Genomic DNA, 18,623 nt, shown 5'->3' with positions numbered 1-18,623 from the left:
GAACTCTGGGCCTGGGTGCTGTCCCTCAGCTCTTCAGCTCAAGGCTAGCGCTCTACCACTTGAGCCACAGCGCCACTTCCGGCTTTTTTTTTCTTTTTGCTTATGTAGTGCTAGGGAATCGAACCCAGGGCCTCAGGCATGCAAGGCAAGAGCTCTACCACTGAGCCACCTTCCCAGCCCCATGTTCTGGACTTTTCAGAGATGAGCGAGGTACACTTCTTGCCGGGTAGGAGCTCAGAGACACACAGGGAGGAGTCAACAAGGGCGGTTGCTAAGGAAGGCACCAGACGCCAGATATGCTCACTGGGTCAGATGCAGTCCCTCCAAAAAGAGTCAGTCATGTAGGAAAGGCTCACACTGGGTCTCAGAGGTTGTAGAGACATTTTACAGGACACAGCAGACAGAAGTCCAGGAAGATAGACAGGGTATAAAGACATGGAGGCAGGAAGCAAGAGTTCATGGACCAGTTGGAGATGGAGCATGGGCCACTGGCAGCCACTGGCAGATGTTGGCAGGGGCTGGGTCATGAGGAAACTTCATGCGTAGTGATTTTGTCATTGAACTATGGGAGAGCCATTGTAGAGCTTTAAGAAAGTGATGAATATGTTTTGTTTTCAATGAAAGAAGGTGAATTAAACCTGGGTCATGAATGGAATCAAAGAGGGCTGCAAACACATTAGTATAAGCAGGGCACCGTAGTTCACACCTGTAATCCTAGCTACTTAGGAGGTTGAGATCTGAGGATTGAGGTTCAAAACCGGCTCAGGCAGGAACATCTGTGAGATTTTTTTTTTTTTTTTTTTTGTCGTTCGTAGGGTCTGAACTCTGGGCCTGGGCGCTGTCCCTTAGCTCTTCAGCTCAAGGCTAGAGCCCTACCACTTGAGACACAGCGCCACTTCCGGCTTTCTTCTGCTTATGTGGTTCTGAGGAATGGAAGCCAGGGCCTCATGCATAAAAGGCAAGCACTCTACCATTGAGCCACCTTCTCAGCCCCAAGATTCTTATTTCCAATTAACCACCAGAAAACTAGAAGTGGCGCTGTGGCTCAAAGTGGTAGAGTGCTAGGGTTGAGCAAAAGAGCTCAGGGACAGGGCCCAGGCTCCCAGTTCAGGCCCCACAACTAAAAAATAAAAAGTTAGTGCAATAGTTCAGATAAATGATACTGTCTGGCACTCCTCGGGGAGTGACACTGAGGAGAGGGACACCATGATCTACTGCAAAGACAAGAGTAGGAAGGGGCCAGGGAGAGGAAAGATGGAAAACCTCTATGTTTCCTATTTTAATGAGTTAAAAGTGAATGGTAAATTGCAGAAGGGGAACAGGAGAGTAAGATTTGGGAGCATTGACTTAGGGGTAATGAAGGTCACAAGTGAGAAGATTGACGCCTTTATAAAACCCCAGTACAGTGAAAATCTTAAGGGTTCTAGTTATAAGCTCCTTCGCATCAGACAGTGTGTCAAACTGAACTCTAAGAATTTATGAAGCATGCATCACAAATAGCATTTGACAAATATTTGATGAACTAAGCTAATGTACTAACTTCTTAAGAAAGCCCAGCAGTAGTGGGAAGAGCAGGTAGAAGAAGCAGCACATGGAAGTGTTTCTCTTTATTTATGTGTTCATTTATTTATATTGTGAAAATACCATACAGAGGGGTTACAATTACATGGGCAAGGTAATGAGTACATTTCTTATCAAGCATTGTTGCCTCCTCCTTGTTTCCCTTTCCCATTTCATCCCTTCCTCTCTCCCACCTTCCCCAACACTCCTCCTTTCTCCCCACCCCCAGCCAAAGTTGTAAAGTTCGTTTTTTGACATAATAACTTGTACATCTCATTGTGGCAATGGGTCCACCTGTATCTGTATTTAAACGATTTTTTCCCCTTCCCCTCCACAAATTATACCAACATCAAATACAGTGAAGGCAGGGGTTATACCATGGGGGAGGGACATACAAAGCAACAAAGAAATCATAAATATGTTAGAAACAATCGCAAGAAAGAAAAAAACATTTGAATCCTTATTTTAGAGTTCATTTCACCTAACATCAACTTATCTGATCTTTTCTACTTGTCTCAGACATATACTGGTTATTGCAAATAAAAAAAAAAACCATGGGACCTATGTTTCTTTGGGCCTGGCTTACTTCACTTAATATAATTTTTCCATCTTTCCATTTCCTAGCAAATGGGGCAATGTCATTCTTTCTGATGGAAGCATAGAATTCCATTGTGTATATATAGCACATTTTCTTGATCCAGATACTCAAAACAGATGCTGGAGGGGAGGTATTTCTCATAAGTGTGTTGTATCCCATGTTTGGGTTGGGAATTCATTCTCCAGACAACCTTTGTGATAAAGGCATGCTAGTTTTAAGAAAGTGACCCCCTTGGGCTGGGAAGGTGACTCAATGATAGAGTGCTTGCCTCGCATACATGAGGCCCTGGGTTCGATTCCTCAGTGCCACATAAGCAGAAAAGCCAGAAGTGATGCTGTGGCTCAAGTGGTAGAATACTAGCATTTAGCTGAAGAGCTGAGGGACAGAGCCCAGGCTTAGAGTTCAAGCTGAGGACTGGCAAAAAAAAAAAAAAGAAAAGAAAAAAAAGAAAAAAGAAAGTGACCCCTTTTATTCATTAAGTAACAAATTATCAGTGGATCGAGGTTCAAGGCCACCTCTGGCAGGGCAATCTGTGATATTCTTATCTGCAATTAACCACCAAAAAGTGGTAGAATGTTAGCCTTGAGCATAAAAGCTCCACTGTCCAGGCCTTGAGTTCAAGCCCCAGGAGCAGCACACACACACACACACACACACACACAAATGGTTAGTTAACTTAATCTTGATGGTATGTCGTGATGAGACCTGTAGTCTCAGCACTTGGGAAGCTGAGGCAGTAGGAGTGTGAGTTTGAGGCTATCCTGCACTAGATAGAAAGACACTGTTTCAACAAAGGTTGCATGAGGAATTTGCATAGTGCCAAATGTCTGCAATCCCAGCTACTTGGGAAGATAGAGGTTAATGAGACCATCTCAACAAACAAGCTGAGCATGATGGTGTGGTGGAATTCTAGGTAGACGGGGAGGCTCACCCTCCAAGGTCAGCCTGAGCAAAAACATGAGACCCTCGAAGTGCAAGGGCCTAGGCTCAGGCCCTAATCATGTAATAATTAATTAATTAGTTTAGTTATTGACTTTAAGGAATCCAATCTAAAAACAAATCCAATATTAAAAATCAATCCCCAAACGTTCACTGTAGTGCTACTCTGTTAAGGACCCGAAATAACTTAAGAGGAGTCAAAAATACAGGGATGGCTAAAGTAAATTAAAGGGTTGACACTGGACAGAAGGCCGACAGCCATTAGACGTCACGGTCATAAAGACTGATCACATGGAAGACCATGGGACACTGGTGAGTGACGCAGCAAGGACAATCCAGAGGGCTCTTGTGATGATGGAATGGGTTACTTGTGGGTTTGCTCGGCATTTCTGGGTAACAGATACTCTCCTAGGAACTAAGGATTCTGCAGTGGACAAAACACAGTGGCCTCTTGGCACAGCAGAACTTATACTCCAGTTGAAGGAGACAGACAAAACCAAGGAAAATATATGAAGTGATGCATGTGAGGGAGGAAAACAGAGCAGGTGAATGGGAAGCATGGAAGGCTACTGTTGAACTGACAGTGGGGGCCTGATGAAGCCAAGGGAATGATATCATTGGAGTGCCAAGCCGAGAGAATGACTTGCAGCCTCTCATACAGCCAGTGGGATGAGGGCAGAAAGTACCAGGGACCATCGGGTAGAGGGACAAGTATGTACTAAATAATGGTGTTGCCATTCCTGAGCATGAAAGGGAGCCACCGGAACAAGCAGAGGAGTGACATGACGAGCTGCTGCTTTAGCAGGGTCATTCTGGATGCTTTTGTTGCAAATAAGACTGAAGGGGTCTTTGGCAGACAAGGAAAGGTCAGTTAGGATAAGACCCAATGATACCTGAGACCAGAAAAGAAAAAAAAAGTAGCCGTGAAATGCTGAGAAAGGGACTGGAATCTGTCTATATTTAGAAGATAAAGGGTAATAGAATTTGGATATGGAATAAAGAGTCAAATAACAGAAGGGTTTTATTCTGGGCAACCACAAGAAGAGTTTCATCCTTTCCTGGCATGGGGGAAACTATGGGAAGGCACAGGTTTGGGGTGGGGGAGTTACGATCACATTTGAATATATATTGCCATGCTATTACTCATCCATGTTGGGGCTGACTGCTCTCTAGCTGATGGAGCCTATTCTCTCTGCACGTAGGTTAGGACAGAACTACAGGGGAATTAACCCCCTCCAGTAGTAATCAACAACCAATTACTAGGAGGAATTGTAAAAATATTGTACTTCCTGGCCTCCTCTCAAGATGAAACTTAGCATGATTACTCTTAGCAGCTTCACTGCTAACTTGCTTAGTAATACACCTTTATTGGCTGTTTTTCCCTTCCTGTCTTCCTCCTTCTCCTAGCATTTCCTGGAATCACTTCCCTCATTTACTTAATCCCTGCGTCAGGACTTGCAACTGGTAGAATTTAAATGGAAACAATATCCAAGTAGAGCAGTCACTGGAGTAGATGAGTTTTGCCTGGAATTACCAAGGTAGGGACTACAGAAAGGAGGTCCGGGGACTCAACCTTCGAGTCCAACATTTAGAAGCTAGGGAAATAAAAAGATAACAGCAAAGGAACTTTAGAAGAATCAGAAAGAGGTAGGAGGAAAACCAGAGGGTACGTGGTTCTGGAAACCAAGAACCAACTAGTTTTTAAGGATGAGAGTTCTATTTTCAGAGCCTTTCTCTTTCACTGGGCTGGGAAGTGTTTCACTGGCAGATGCTTATTAGTTCTCACGGAACACATGTTGAAAGAGTAGATTGAGAGACCCAGTTCTGGGTAGAAGTGCAATTTCTACCACCGAGTAACAATTTAGAATGCCAGGGCTTTTTTGTTTGTTTATATTTTTTATTTTCCTTTTATTGTTATTATAAAGGTGATGTACAGAGACGAAAGTTACATAAGTCAGGTAATGAGGACACACCCCCTTTGCTCCCCCTCTCCCAGTTTTTCCCTCCATCTACACCCACAAGTTGTATAATTCATTTTCAACATGGTGTTAGTGAGTACCCCAGCATGTTTTTTTTTTTTTTGGGTCCGGTCATGGGGCCTGAACTCTGGACCTGGGCACTGTCCCTCAGCTCTTCAGTTCAAGGCTAGTGCTCTACCACTTGAGCCACAGCGCCACTTCCGGCTTTTTTTTTCTTATGTGGTGCTGAGGAATCGAACCCAGGGCCTCGAGCATGCAAGGCAAGCGCTCTACCACTGAGCCACCTTCCCAGCCCCCCCAGCATGTTTTTTTAAGCAATTTTTTTATTGTGACTAAGTGATGACATAAATTTCACAGTTTTGTGGGATAGTGATACTTGGTTAAAGTCACAAACACATTCTAAACTTCATGGGGCAAATTCTCTTTATCCTGGTCTATAAAGTTTATGAGTTCCTTGAGCTTTGACAGTGCAGTTACTTCTTCCACATTGGGTGATATGTACATTTCTTTCCTTTTGCCTAGTGTCAGCTGTTCCCTCTTCCCCACTCATTCCCTCCCTCCCAACGCTGCCATTGAGTTGCTTAGTTTGCTTTGATCAATGACCAGTGCAGCTGATGGGCCCCGCTGTTGTAAGCTTTCTCATTTCCCTCTGTTTCAGTGTCCTCCTAATTTCTCTCTGATGTGCACATATATGCCATATATGTGGTCATCAGCATGAGATCATTTAGTAATGATTTGACCAGATGAGTGGAGGTCCTTTGTTTCTCGAGTCTTGTTTACTTTGTCATATCTCCTTACATTTTGAATTTAACATCTACTTATCAGGAAGACCATGTGCCGTTTGTCTCTTTGCTCTTGGCTTACCTCACTCAAAATGATTTTTTCTAGTTCTATCCATTTCCCTGTGAATGCCGTTATTTTGTCCTTTCTAATGGCTGCATAATATTCCATTGTATATAGGTTCTGCAATTTTTTGATCCATTCATCTGTAGTGAGGCATCTGGGTTGTTTATGGAAACATAAACATAAATATATGTTTATGGAAACATAATGGCTATTGTGAACAGTGCTGCAATAAACATGGAGGTGCATGTGTCCTTGTATCTGGGTTCCTGTTGTTCAGGATAGATGCCTAGAAGTGGTATGGCTGGGTCATAGGGGAGGCCAATATTTAGCTTTCTGAGGACCCTCCAGACTGCTTTCCAAAGTGGTTGTATAAGTGTGCATTCCCACCAGCAGTGTAATAGGGTTCCTCTTTCTCCGAATCCCCTCCAGCATTTGTCGTTGGCTGACTTTAGGATGTGGGCCATTCTGACTGGGGTAAGGTGGTATCTCAGGGTTGTCTTTATTTGCATTTCCTTTACAACCAGGGATGGAAACATTTCCTCATGCGTTTCTTTGCCATTTCTATCTCTTCTTCTGAGAAGTCTCTCTTTAGTTCCCTTGCCCATTTAATAATTGGTTTGTTGGGTTTGGGAGGGATTAGTTTCTTGAGTTCCCTGTATATACTGATATTAACCCCTTGTCTGATATATTGCTGGTAAATATTTTTTCCCAGTTAGTTGGCTGTCTTTCTAGTTTGGTTGCTGTGCAGAAACTTTTTATTTTAGGTAGTCCCATTTGTCGAGTCTCTCTCCAATATGTTGTGAACCGTGGAACTCTGTTCGGAAGTTCCTGCCTGTGCCTGTAAGTTCAAGTGTCTCTCCTACTCTGTCCTGCAATAGTTTCAGAGTTTCAGGTTTGCTGTTAAGGTCTTTAATCCACTTTGAGTTAATGTTAGTGCATGTGACAGGTCTACTTTTAGTTTTCTGCATGGCCGCCCAGTTTTCCCAGCACCAGTAGTTGAATAGTCTGTGCTTCTTCTACTGTATATCTTTGGCTCCTTTGTCAAATATCAGTTAACTGTAAGTGTGTGGTTTATTTCTGGATCTTCTATTCTATTCCATTGGTCTTTGGGTCTGTTTTTGTGCCAGTACCAGGCTGTCTTTGTTATTATGGCTCTATAATAGAGTTTGAAGTCTAATACCAGGGCTTTTTAAATGTTTTATATGATCATATATTTAGGTTATAAGACATGTCTTATAATATGATTTAACATGAGTTCGGATTATGGAGGCACCTAGGGAGTAGAACTTAAAGCAACATTTTCTGTCTCCACACCTCTTGTCCTGGCCCTGGGAGTGAATTTAGAGCCATGAAAATAACAGAAAGCCAAGCACCAGCAGCTCATACCTGTAATCCAAGCTACTCAGGAAGCCAAGACCAGATGATTTCTGTTCAAAGCCAGCAGGGGCAGAAATATCTGTATGACTCCCTCCAGTTCACCAGCACAATGCTGGATGGGAGGCATTGCTCAAGTAGTAAAGCATCAGCCAAGTAATTGTGAGTAATTATGAGGCTCTGAGTTCAGACTTGGTATTCTTCCAGCCTCCAGAGGGTGGAAAGAGAAAGGAAGAAAGGCAGGAAGAGGAAAGGAAGGAAGGGGGAAGACCTAGAATTGTGCTAAGGAGAGATTTGTGGCAGCAGCCTGTCATCCACCACAGCTGAAGCGTGACTGCTCACCATGTACGCACCACTGACGCAGGCAGGGGAGGAGGCGCTGTTACAGAAGTTGGAGTCAGTGGCAGGGAGAACCTTTAAACCACAGGGAGAATATGAGATCGAAAAGTAGAATTTGTTATTCTAGCCCTTATGGCGACAGTTCATTCAACAGGCTTAACAAAACCAGGAGCATCTGGTTTCAGGTAAACAGCTGAACATAATACATCCGAGGGCTGAAAAGCAGAAGAGAGAAGAATGCCCCAAGGACTAAGGCTGGAGTCTGTTGCTCGACTGCCAATGTTCCCTGCGCCTCGGGGGCTCGGCGGCTGCACAGTTTGCCTCCTCACTGTTCCATGTTGCCTTCACTGGCAGGATGCGCTGGTTCAATCACACACAGGGGAGCCCCTTCCCTTGCCACTGCAGACCCCCAGCTGATTTCAATGTGGCAGCAGCACTCCTATTTGGAACCAGCAGCATCTGTGTTCATGGCAATAACCACGGCGTCGAAGTTCTTCAAAGCAGTTGTTTTGCAAACGGGTCAAAAGGCGCTCCTTGACCCTATTCTCTCTTTCTTGCCTGGCTGTAACTTCCTTCTATCGGCCAGAAAGTCTGGCCCAGTTTGAACAACCACCACCAAAGATGATGTTTGATGATAGAGCCAAGGTTCATTCATTCTCTAACAGTCACTATTTTCCTCACACAATTCTTGTTTATTGTAAAAAAAGAAATGAATCAGCAAAACAGAAGTTAAAAGGCAATTGTGATTTCCCCCAATTAAAATATAACTCTTCTGAATTTCTTTTTGATTTTTTAAATTTAATTTTATCGTCCAGGTGATGTACAGAGGGGTTACAGTTACATGTGTAAGATAATGAGCACATTTCTTGTCAAACATTGTTATCCCCTCCCTCATTTTTTCCCACTTTCCCTCCCTCATCCCCTCCTAAACATTTTGAAAAACATTCAACCATATTTTTTTATACAAAAATATATTTTAAATTTTTCCTCAATTGTTATATATTGAACAGGTTATCAATAAATACAGATCAAGATCATTACCATTATTATTATTTTGTATGTGTGCCACTACTGGGACTTGAATTCAGGGCCTCATGCTCTCGCTTGGCTTTTTGCTCATGGAGGGTTCTCTATCACTTGAGCCACAGCTCTACTTCTGGTATTTTTCTAGTTAATTGGAGATAAGAGTCTCACAGATTTTTTCCTGCTGTGCTGGCTTTGAATTGTGATTCTCAGATCTCATCCTCCTGAGTTGCTACAGATTACAGATATCGCCTGCCAGTACCAAGCTAAAGTCATCACTTCTGGTGTGCTTTTACAAAGATAGTTGAACTATATACTTCTACTATCTGCTACTTGAGCTGCTGCAATATCACAGAAGCCTTCTTACATGCATATATATATATATATATATATATACATATATATATGTATATATATATATCAGATTCTTTCTTTTTTTTTTTTTTGCTGGTTGTGGGGCCTGAACTCTGGGCCTGGGCGCTGTCCCTCAGCTCTTCAGCTCAAGGCAAGCGCTCTACCGCTTGAGCCACAGCACCACTTGCGGCTTTTTCTACATATGTAATGCTGAGGAATCGAACCCGGGACCTCATGCATGCAAGGCAAGCACTCTACCACTGAGCCACCTTCCCAGCCCTCAGATTATTTCTTTAAGATGAATTGCTAAGACCTAGTGGCTATGTTAAGGGCGGGGAGGGGGGAAGGGAGAGAGAAAAAGCAAAGAAAAAAAATTAACTGTTAAAATAGTTAAAGTACCCAACCATCTTTAAAGTCTCAACACATAATACTGAACTGCAATTCACAACCATGGTACGAATTAATCCTTCTGTTGGCAGCACAGTGCTGTGTCAACTCCTCCAAGTCTTCACCAACACTATACTCACTGAGTACTGCTGCGTTGTGTACTTGGTGTTACATGCCAGTAATTGTCAGTCACACTAGATGGTGTAGGGAGAGGAGAGGGGGGAGTCGACATGCATAGCCCAGTGGGCTGAAATGCAGTACATTGAGAACCTGGATATTGTGACCTTTCCACCCAAATGTCAGAGATGTCAGTCCTGCAATTGTTGGACAAAAAGATGAGTTCTTATCATGGACATGAATTCTGGACAGGGAAGGTGAAAAGAACTCTCTGAAATAAAAGGAGGGAGTGAGGAGTGGCTTTGGCCCTTTCTGGAAAACCAGACAAAGATCACAACTAAACACTCTTGTGGGCAGCAGGACTTAGCATCAAAACTAGTGTGTGGAAGACCTTCCCAGATCCAAGGGAAGGACGCTATAGTGAACCTGAGAATGCTCTTGCTACTTTCATTGATGAGCTCTGTGGACTTGGGAATTACCACTCAACCTCTAGGTCTAGTAAAATAGGTGTGTGTGGTGGGGGACGGGAGGGGAGGGTATACCCGTGCTCTGACACATCCTTTGACTTTCATTTATTCTTTTTCCCCAGAAAAGGTGGCCATTAAGATTCTGGACAAGACCAAGTTAGACCAGAAAACCCAAAGGCTACTATCCCGAGAAATTTCTAGCATGGAAAAACTGTACCATCCCAACATCATCCGCCTTTATGAAGTTGTGGAAACCCTATCCAAGCTCCACTTGGTGATGGAGTACGCAGCGGGTGGGGAGCTGTTTGGAAAAATTAGCACTGAAGGGAAGCTCTCTGAACCGGAAAGCAAGCTCATCTTCTCCCAGATTGTCTCTGCCGTGAAGCACATGGTGAGCAGGAGCGAGGAATGAGTCTTGCTTCTGGCTTGGGAGTGTGGGGCCTCCATATCCATATCCCACCAGCAAAGCATGGCAGCCGCATGGCTCCTCCAGAAGTTGGCAGGAGCTGCTCAGAGAAGCTGGATGAACAGCCTGCATTCACTGGCTATACCCTTGTCTCCAGTGTGTTCTTAGCCCTGTTTGGTTACCATTTAACCTTTTTTTTTTTTGTCAGTCGTGGGGCTTGAACTCTGGGCTTGGGCACTGCCCTTGTGCTCTTCAGCTCAAGGCGAGTGCTCTACCTCTTGAGCCACAGCACCACTTCCGGTTTTCTAGCAGTTTATTGGAAATAAGAGTCTCAGGAACTTTCCTGCCTGGGCTGGCTTTGAACCGAGATCCTCAGATCTCAGCCTCCTGAGTAGCTGGGATTACAGGTGTGAACCACCGGCACCCGGCTACCATTTAACCTTTTGTCCTGTCCTATATAGCAAATCCTACCCATGCTTTATGACCAATTCAATTTAGTCTCTCTCTGTCTCTGTCTCGTCTCTCTCTCTGAAACCTGCTTCAACCTCAATTCAACTCACATTGATTTTTCTCACCACCAAGGGGGTTTCTTTAGCTCTGTGGTCTCAGGGTCCACCCAGCACACTGATGCTTGATTAAGTCATTCTTATGGTAGTTCTCTGATTATTTCTTAACACACATCAGGATTCCTAAAGCACTCTGCCCAGTTCCTCTAAGAACTTTTCTGCTCTCTCTAGTCTTAGCCAAATTCTTCTGGGCCCAAAGAAGAAATTTGCCTTGTACACCTGCTTCCAGTAATCTAGAGAGAGCAGAAGAGAATCTGACAGTACAGGGTATAGACATGAACCCTCAGAACCCTCAGAAGCCCTGTGCTCCCCCCGCCATTCCTTCCAGCAATCTGGTCTCTGAAGAAGAGTGCAGGTGAATTATAGAGATTTCGCTGTTTGTTTATGTACAAGGACTCTGTTGTGCACTTTTTTTTTTCCGGTTGTGGGGCTTTAACTCTGGGCCTGGGCACTTTCCCTCAGCTCTTCAGCTCAAGGCCGCTCTATCACTTGAACCATTACACCACTTCTGGTTTTTCTGTTTATGTGGTGCTGAGGAATGGAACCCAGGGCCTCATGCATGCAGGGCAAGCACTCTCCCCAGCCACCTTCCCAGCCCTGCTGTGTCCTCTTGATATAGCACCATATACAGTTCTCACCTTAGTCTCATGAAGTGCTTATCAGTATCATATTTTACAAAGCAGGATAGTGGTATTACTATCAAAACTGGTATTTTGAACCTAGAATTGATGTGCTGGTTAGGCCCCAAAGCATGGATTCTTACCCCAAGGCACGCAATAGGAAAAAAGTAACATTGAACCATTTCCCAAGAGCCCTTAGGACTAAATAGATCAAGAGTACTATGAAGACTGGATCCAGAGTGCAAAGATAGGCAAGGGTATGGGCTGGCAATCTACCATGGGACCTTCTGCAGCTATAGAGAGAGGCATGGCTAGAGGCTGGAGGAGAGCCCCATGCCTTCCTGCTCCTGGCCCAGCCATTAGCTCACTCAGAAGAGGCCAGGAAAGACCCAGCCTTCCTGTTTCATTATATTTTTAATAGGGTTTTATAAGATCTGGGTCTTATTTCTGGTATGAATTCCTCTAGATTGTGCAGAACAAATGCCTACTGTGACTCTACAGAAGAATAGAAACTTTGGTCTGTTTTAAGGGGAAGTTTTTTTGTTGTTTTTGTCAGTCCTGGAGTTTGAACTCAGGGCCTGGGCACTGTAAGCCTCTCTGTGCCCAAGGCTAGTAAACTCTACCACTGGAGCCACAGTGCCACTTCTGGCTTTTTCTGTTTATGTGGTACTGAGAAATCGAACCCAGGGCTTCATGCATGCTAGGCAAGCGCTCTACCACTAAGCCACATTCCCAGCTCTTAAGGGGAATTTATAGGGACTACTCAGGGTTAGAGGTTAAGACAGAGATTTAACTTGATCCCTATTAAATTTCTGTCATAACTCTGCCATCATCATCTAACCTCAGAGCAAACACTACTCATTATTTTGGTATTTTACTACAAAATTGACTCTTTCCCCTCTATGTCTTCTTCCACAGCATGAAAACCAAATTATTCACAGAGACCTGAAGGCAGAAAATGTATTTTATACCAGTAGCACTTGTGTGAAGGTGGGTGATTTTGGATTCAGCACGGTCAGTAAAAAAGGTGAAATGCTGAACACCTTCTGTGGGTCTCCGCCCTACGCTGCACCTGAACTTTTCCGGGACGAGCACTACGTCGGTGTGTATGTGGATATCTGGGCCTTGGGTGTGCTTTTGTACTTCATGGTGACAGGTATGATGCCGTTTCGGGCAGAGACTGTGGCCAAACTAAAGAAGAGCATTCTTGAGGGCTCCTATCATGTTCCCTCGCATGTATCGGAGCCCTGCCACCGGCTCATCCGGGGAGTCCTTCAGCCCGTACCCACTGAGAGGTATGGAATCAACTACATCATGAACAATGAATGGATGAAAGGGGTGCCGTACCCCACTCCTTTGGAACCTTTCCAACTGGATCCTAAACATTTGTCAGAAACCAGCACCCTCAAAGATGAAGAAAATGAGGTGAAAAGCACTTTGGAACATTTGGGTATTACAGAAGAGCATATCAGAAATAACCACGGGAGAGACGCTCGAAGTTCTATCACCGGAGTCTATAGAATTATTTTGCATAGAGTGCAAAGGAAAAAGGCTTCAGAAAATTTACCAGTAATGATACTACCAGAACCCAAGGAAAAAGACCTAAAGAAAGGGTCCCGTGTCTACAGAGGTATAAGAAACACATCTAAATTTTGTTCAATTTTATAAACTGCATCAGACTCTTGGCAATTCACCAAGATCACTGTTGCTTTTTAATTATTTTTCATATACGACTTGGGTGAGGACATTTTTGTAATTTTTAAATAAATTTAAATTTGAGATATGCCTTCTTCCCTTACAGAATATATAAACCCAGATTCTGTCTTGATTTGAGATCTTGTCTAATTCTCAAATTCCAGCATTTATTTAACCAAGAACTACGAGATGGCATTCGTGGCTCATACCTGTCACCCCATAGCTACTCAAGAGGTTGAGATCTGAAGCTTGTGGTTTGAAGCCAACCTAGGCAGAAAAGTCTGCAAGATTCTATTTCCAATTAGCTAGCAACTGGAGACATGGTTCAAGTGGTAGAGTGCTAGCCATAAACAAGAAAGCCAAGCTCAGGCCCTGGTTCAAGCCCTGGCACTGTTAAAAGTGTTTACTACCCACTACATATTAGGGAAAGTATAAGATGCTGAGGACAGCAATGAATAAGGTAGCCTAGAATATTTTAGTAAAGGATAAAGGCACCAACCACCATATGTAATTTTTCAAAAGAGAAATATCAAATTGAGTGATAGATGCTGTGAAGAGAATCCAAATTGGTGGATGTGCTTAGAAGGTTTTTGCTTTAGCTCTTCGAGGAAGGCTGATTTATTGGCAGACATACTGCAGACAGGAAAGCATTCTTTCACTGCAATCATTGAAGGAAAAGCAGGAGTGACTCTTGGGAAATACCAAGAATATGGGAGGCAGATAAGGGGTGTTTAGACACCGTTCCCCCAAACTCAGCATAAGACAAAGGCTTCCAAGTAGAGTAGTTTTGGGAAGTGATTCCACAGCACAGGAGTGAAGGACACAGGAGACAAGGGTAACCGATCAAAAACACATTACAAAGTTGTTATAAGTGCTCAGGTTTTTCTGAGGAGCTTTTTGCAACACATTTTAGATTTCTGCCCAGGGTGTGAAACGGAAAGCCTATTTATTCTCCATCATTCGTCACCTGCCAATGATACATCACTTGTTTTGCATGTTTAGATTATTCCACATGAGTGCCAAGTGGGTTCCCCAGTCTTTCTAGGTCTTTCTGTCAAGAAAGCCTGGGAGCAGAAAGAGTACACCACCATGGTATGAGTCAGGGAATGGCCAAAGAAGACCTGCCTGAAGCTCCAGCTTTTCAGGGAACTGGTCATTGTTTCAGTGACTGGGGAAAGCAGGATGATGGAAAGACCTGAAGTATCTTACAGAAACGGTGTGGCATAGCCCACCCCAGCCCCGCCTCCACTCACAAGGGCCCCTGTGAAGTGCATTCTTTCAAGACAGTCAGACAGGCAGGATTCAATGCAGACTAGTAGGAGCTGCATGTGTGGTTCTCAAGCTCGGCCTCAGCAGCAGTACCTGGAGGGTGTGCGGAGCCATGTGAGACCCCACCCTTTGGTTTTGATGCAGTGCTTGTGGGCTGGGAAGGATTTGCAGTTCTCACTAGTTCCCAGGTGATGCTGATGCTGTTAGTGAAGGACCGGGTTTTGAAACCAATGGAGACTCTATTAGAGCTGGTCCTGAGGTCATCATTAACGAGTGCCCGCCTGTTTAATCATTCATCTTGTTTCCCTCACCTTTGATCAGTCACATAACCAGACTTCATCTTCTCTAAGAAAGGATCAGAGTCCTTAGTTGCCTTGTCTTGTTAGGCAATAATTGCTGCCACTGCCTGTACATATGTACGTATGTATGTATGTATGTACGTATGTATGTACGTACGTACGTATGTATATACATACATTATTGTGCACAAAAGTGGCATACCAGGGAATCTCTTGGGTTCCCGAAATATTCCTTTTTTGCTCCTTCTGATAGTCAGGGTCAATAATCCCCATCAATATAATTTCTTCTTCCTCTGCCTGCTGGTCCGTTGGTATGAGTATCTCAACTGGCCACCTGCTAGGCATGGACTCCCATTCACTAGAAATCTTTATCAGGTTCCTCAAAGAAAGCATCCCCCTGCCTCCTAGGAATCAAAAGCTTTTCATCTTGTCAAATCCAGCTTGTAGGGAAGAAGAGTACAAAACCTCCAAGTGAGCCACTGATCCTAATGATGAGATGGGTCAATCCTACCTCCACCCATTCATTTTGAGAACTGTTATTTTGACACCAGGAAACATGAGCCCTTGTTAATGCATGCCTACTGATTCCAGGAGGACCCCCCCCCCCCGCCAACAGTGCTCATTACTTATGTCTGGGCCTTAGTTAAGACATATCACTGTTTTATCTACAGAGCAATGGCTGCTCTTGATATCGAGGCTTATGGAAGGCAAGGGGATCCCATGGCACGTATACACTGCCCTTCCTCCTTTATAAAAATGTGGTGTTGAAGCAAGGTTGTGCAATGCTGTAACAAATCAAGTATATTCTAAATGCTAGCATGATTGTGTCTGAGGACTCAACACAGGCGGGAAAGGCAAACCCATCTCTTGACAGATGTCGATGCAATGAGGGTGAATCACTGCTGTGCTCATGTGACCATATGACTCTATGGATCTGATAATGCCTACATCATAAGCTAGCAGTTCTATTTGCTTAGTTCCTTGGTATCCCAGAGTGACATGCTTGGTCTCTAGGAGAGCTCAGTAGCAAACAAGATCTGAGTAGGTGTCTGATGCAGAGGGTCTGACCTTACTCCAGGATCCTGTGCTGTAACCTGCTGCTGGGGCTTGCCAGAGATCCCACACAGTGCTCCTCACTTCCATGGACATAGTCTGAGTGGCTCCTCAGTTTGTGCTCAAGTCCAAAACTGCCTTGAGGTTATTTTGTGAGATCTACCTGAAGTAGGAGCCTTGATAAATGGTGTGTGTGTAGACATGTGTATATGACTGTGCATACCCTACCTATCTTTTAGTGCTAAGGGGTGAAAGGAGAAAAAAAAAGTGTCCTTTACTGTGGAAGGACTCTCTAGACACAAACCAGCTCATTGGTTCTCTGAGCCCTTCATCAATGTGACATACCCAATTGTTCATGACGATTCCACCCACACTCTGGCACGATAACTCTAACTAGGGCATCAGCAATATTTGTTGCTTCCTGACAGTCAAATGCTTCAAATGCCATCATAGCATAGTGGCCCAACATGACATTCTGCAGAATGTCAACAGGACCAGGGCTCTGGGGCCTCTCTTGTGGCATATAACACAAGCTTTAACATCACTTTGCGGTGAGAGTGAATGAGAAGTACTTTTTATCCCAGAGGAATATACAACTGTCTTGATCCTTTCTGGTGGAAACACAGAATGTATTTGCCAAATCAATAGCTGCATATCAGATGCCAGTAAAGACATCTACCAGGACAGCTAAAGAAAATCCACTGTCCACCTGCTTGTTTTAGGAATCAGATGGTAAATTAAGTGAGATTACAGTGGAGCTTATTATTCTCATTGCCTTGTTTGTTGCTTTTATTTCTGATAGTGACACCAATAGCTACGTTTCCGAATGTGACTGTTCACTATTTGCTAATATAGCTGAAGGATAGTTTTTCTGTAATTCTTCCTCCCATATGGCTCTTTCTACAGACCCAGGGGCAATGTATATTTAACCCAAATACATATTTGAAGATTGCAGAAAAAAATTCCTAATGTAAGACCCATTATGAGAGTCTAAGGTCAGACTTTCTTGATCACCTGGTTTTTCCATCTACAGATAAAACCATAATGGTACACAAAAGTTCTTGATATGTTATTATGCTTTTGAAAGCAAGGCCTTTTCCAAAGACCAGTTCTTCCCTCCACCGTGCAGTGTATGTTGACTTAGACTTAGAAGCTGGATGAAGGGCTATAATCTTCCTACTATGTTAGAGCCTACTGATGGCAGCAATTCTTCCTTCTTCCCTTTTTTAATAACATAAGTAGCATTCTAATTAGCTGCCTTAGAAGTCCATGGTCTTTAGCCATTGTCACAAAGCTCTTGATCTTAAGGCATCTTGATTTCTATTATGTCCACCTTTCCTCTACCATCCTGGAAGCCAGTCAGATCCAGTGACATTTCCTGCTGCCAATCCCTGCCCCCACACTGCTGTCCTAAAGGTCACGTGCACCCCTCACCTTTGCCTTCTGGATCATCTCAGGGCAAGTAGTGTACAGCGAGGTGATTGCTCAGTCTCATGAAGTGAATTCTAATATTCACTCCTGGAATTTCTCAACCTTGAAGAAAGCAACTCCATAATCCTTACCTTGTTTACTCTTTGCCTTACTCATACCAAACCTCAGTGAGGACCAGCTTCAAGTGTCCCTCACTCCAAGTCACAGGTAAATGCTTCCACAATAATATTAACAAAACACTCTTCCTTGTTCTGCCCTGTCTCTCCTAACTTCATCTCTGACCCAACAACTTATCAAGATACACTCATATTTATCCAACTTACATTCAGCCAGGTTCTACAACTCTTTTGATATCTTTACCACTTTCCTACAAACAAGAGTTAAAGTTTTCCACCAGGCTAGTTGATATCTCTCCGTAGTTCTTGGCTGAAGAGACACAAAAGTATGAGGGCATGAAGGATGCCACAGGTCCCCTTGCAGGCACAGGCCTCACAGAAACCTTTGGCTAATATGCTATTGCCAGTCCCTTAAGAGTAGCTATGCTTTGCAACCTTCCCAGGCTTGTTCAATATGCTATTGAGGCCCAGGCCTCTTTCTCTTTGATAAAGAATTGTCAAGGCTGGGCTTGGTGGCTCACGCCTGTAATCCTAGCTACTCAGGAGACTGAGATCTGAGGATCGCAGTTCCAAGCCAGCCCAAGCAGGAAAGGCTGTGAGACTCATCTCCAATAAACCACTCAGGAAATTGGAAATGGCTCAAGTGGTAGAGCATTAGCCTTGAGCTGAAGAGCTGAGGAACAGTGCCCAGGCCGAGTTCAAGCCCCATATCTGACCAAAAAAAGATTGTCAAGACTTAAATTCTCCCAACTTGAAATTGAAATCCTGAGCCTATTGTAGTTAATTTCTTTCTGTGGCTGACATACTACCCTCTTTCTACCTTGCTTTTAATGTCCTCTTAGCTTTCTGTGCCTTAACCTATTAGTTGGCTAGCTTGTCCTTTTTGACGGGCTCGCTAAACAATAAACCTAGCCAAATGCAGGATCTTCATAGTCTGTATTTTTAAATATCACAGGTATCACGAGATTGACTGTTACACCTTCCTCCTACACAGCTCATACATGCCAAAAGTTTCCAGTACCTTATCAACACTGCTTCAGTAACAAAGTCACCACTCACATTTATCTTCTAGTTATCTTCTAGTTCTGAGATAGAAGTCCTGCAAAGGTCTAAACTAAGATAAAAAGAATTCACTTCCTTTCTTGTTTAACCTCTAGAAGCTGCCTGCATTCTTGGTACACAGTC

The 18,623-nt window shown here is 43.8% G+C and overlaps 1 protein-coding gene across 1 annotated transcript in view; it reads left to right on the top strand.

The window, feature by feature from the left end:
* Nucleotides 1-13,370, top strand: part of Nim1k (NIM1 serine/threonine protein kinase) — an 18,575-nt gene extending 5,205 nt beyond the window's left edge. The window contains exons 2-3 of the mRNA XM_013018568.1: nt 10,106-10,374; nt 12,494-13,370. Of these exons, the coding sequence (XP_012874022.1) occupies nt 10,106-10,374; nt 12,494-13,243 (1,019 nt within the window). The 3' untranslated portion in view covers nt 13,244-13,370. The remainder of the gene's footprint in view (nt 1-10,105; nt 10,375-12,493) is intronic.
* Nucleotides 13,371-18,623: the final 5,253 nt, after the last annotated feature.

Source organism: Dipodomys ordii, unplaced genomic scaffold (assembly GCF_000151885.1).
Source record: "Dipodomys ordii isolate 6190 unplaced genomic scaffold, Dord_2.0 Scaffold41, whole genome shotgun sequence".
Lineage (NCBI taxonomy): Eukaryota > Metazoa > Chordata > Mammalia > Rodentia > Heteromyidae > Dipodomys > Dipodomys ordii.
Note: the sequence above shows the minus strand (reverse complement) of the source record. Positions and strands in the feature narration are given on the sequence as shown.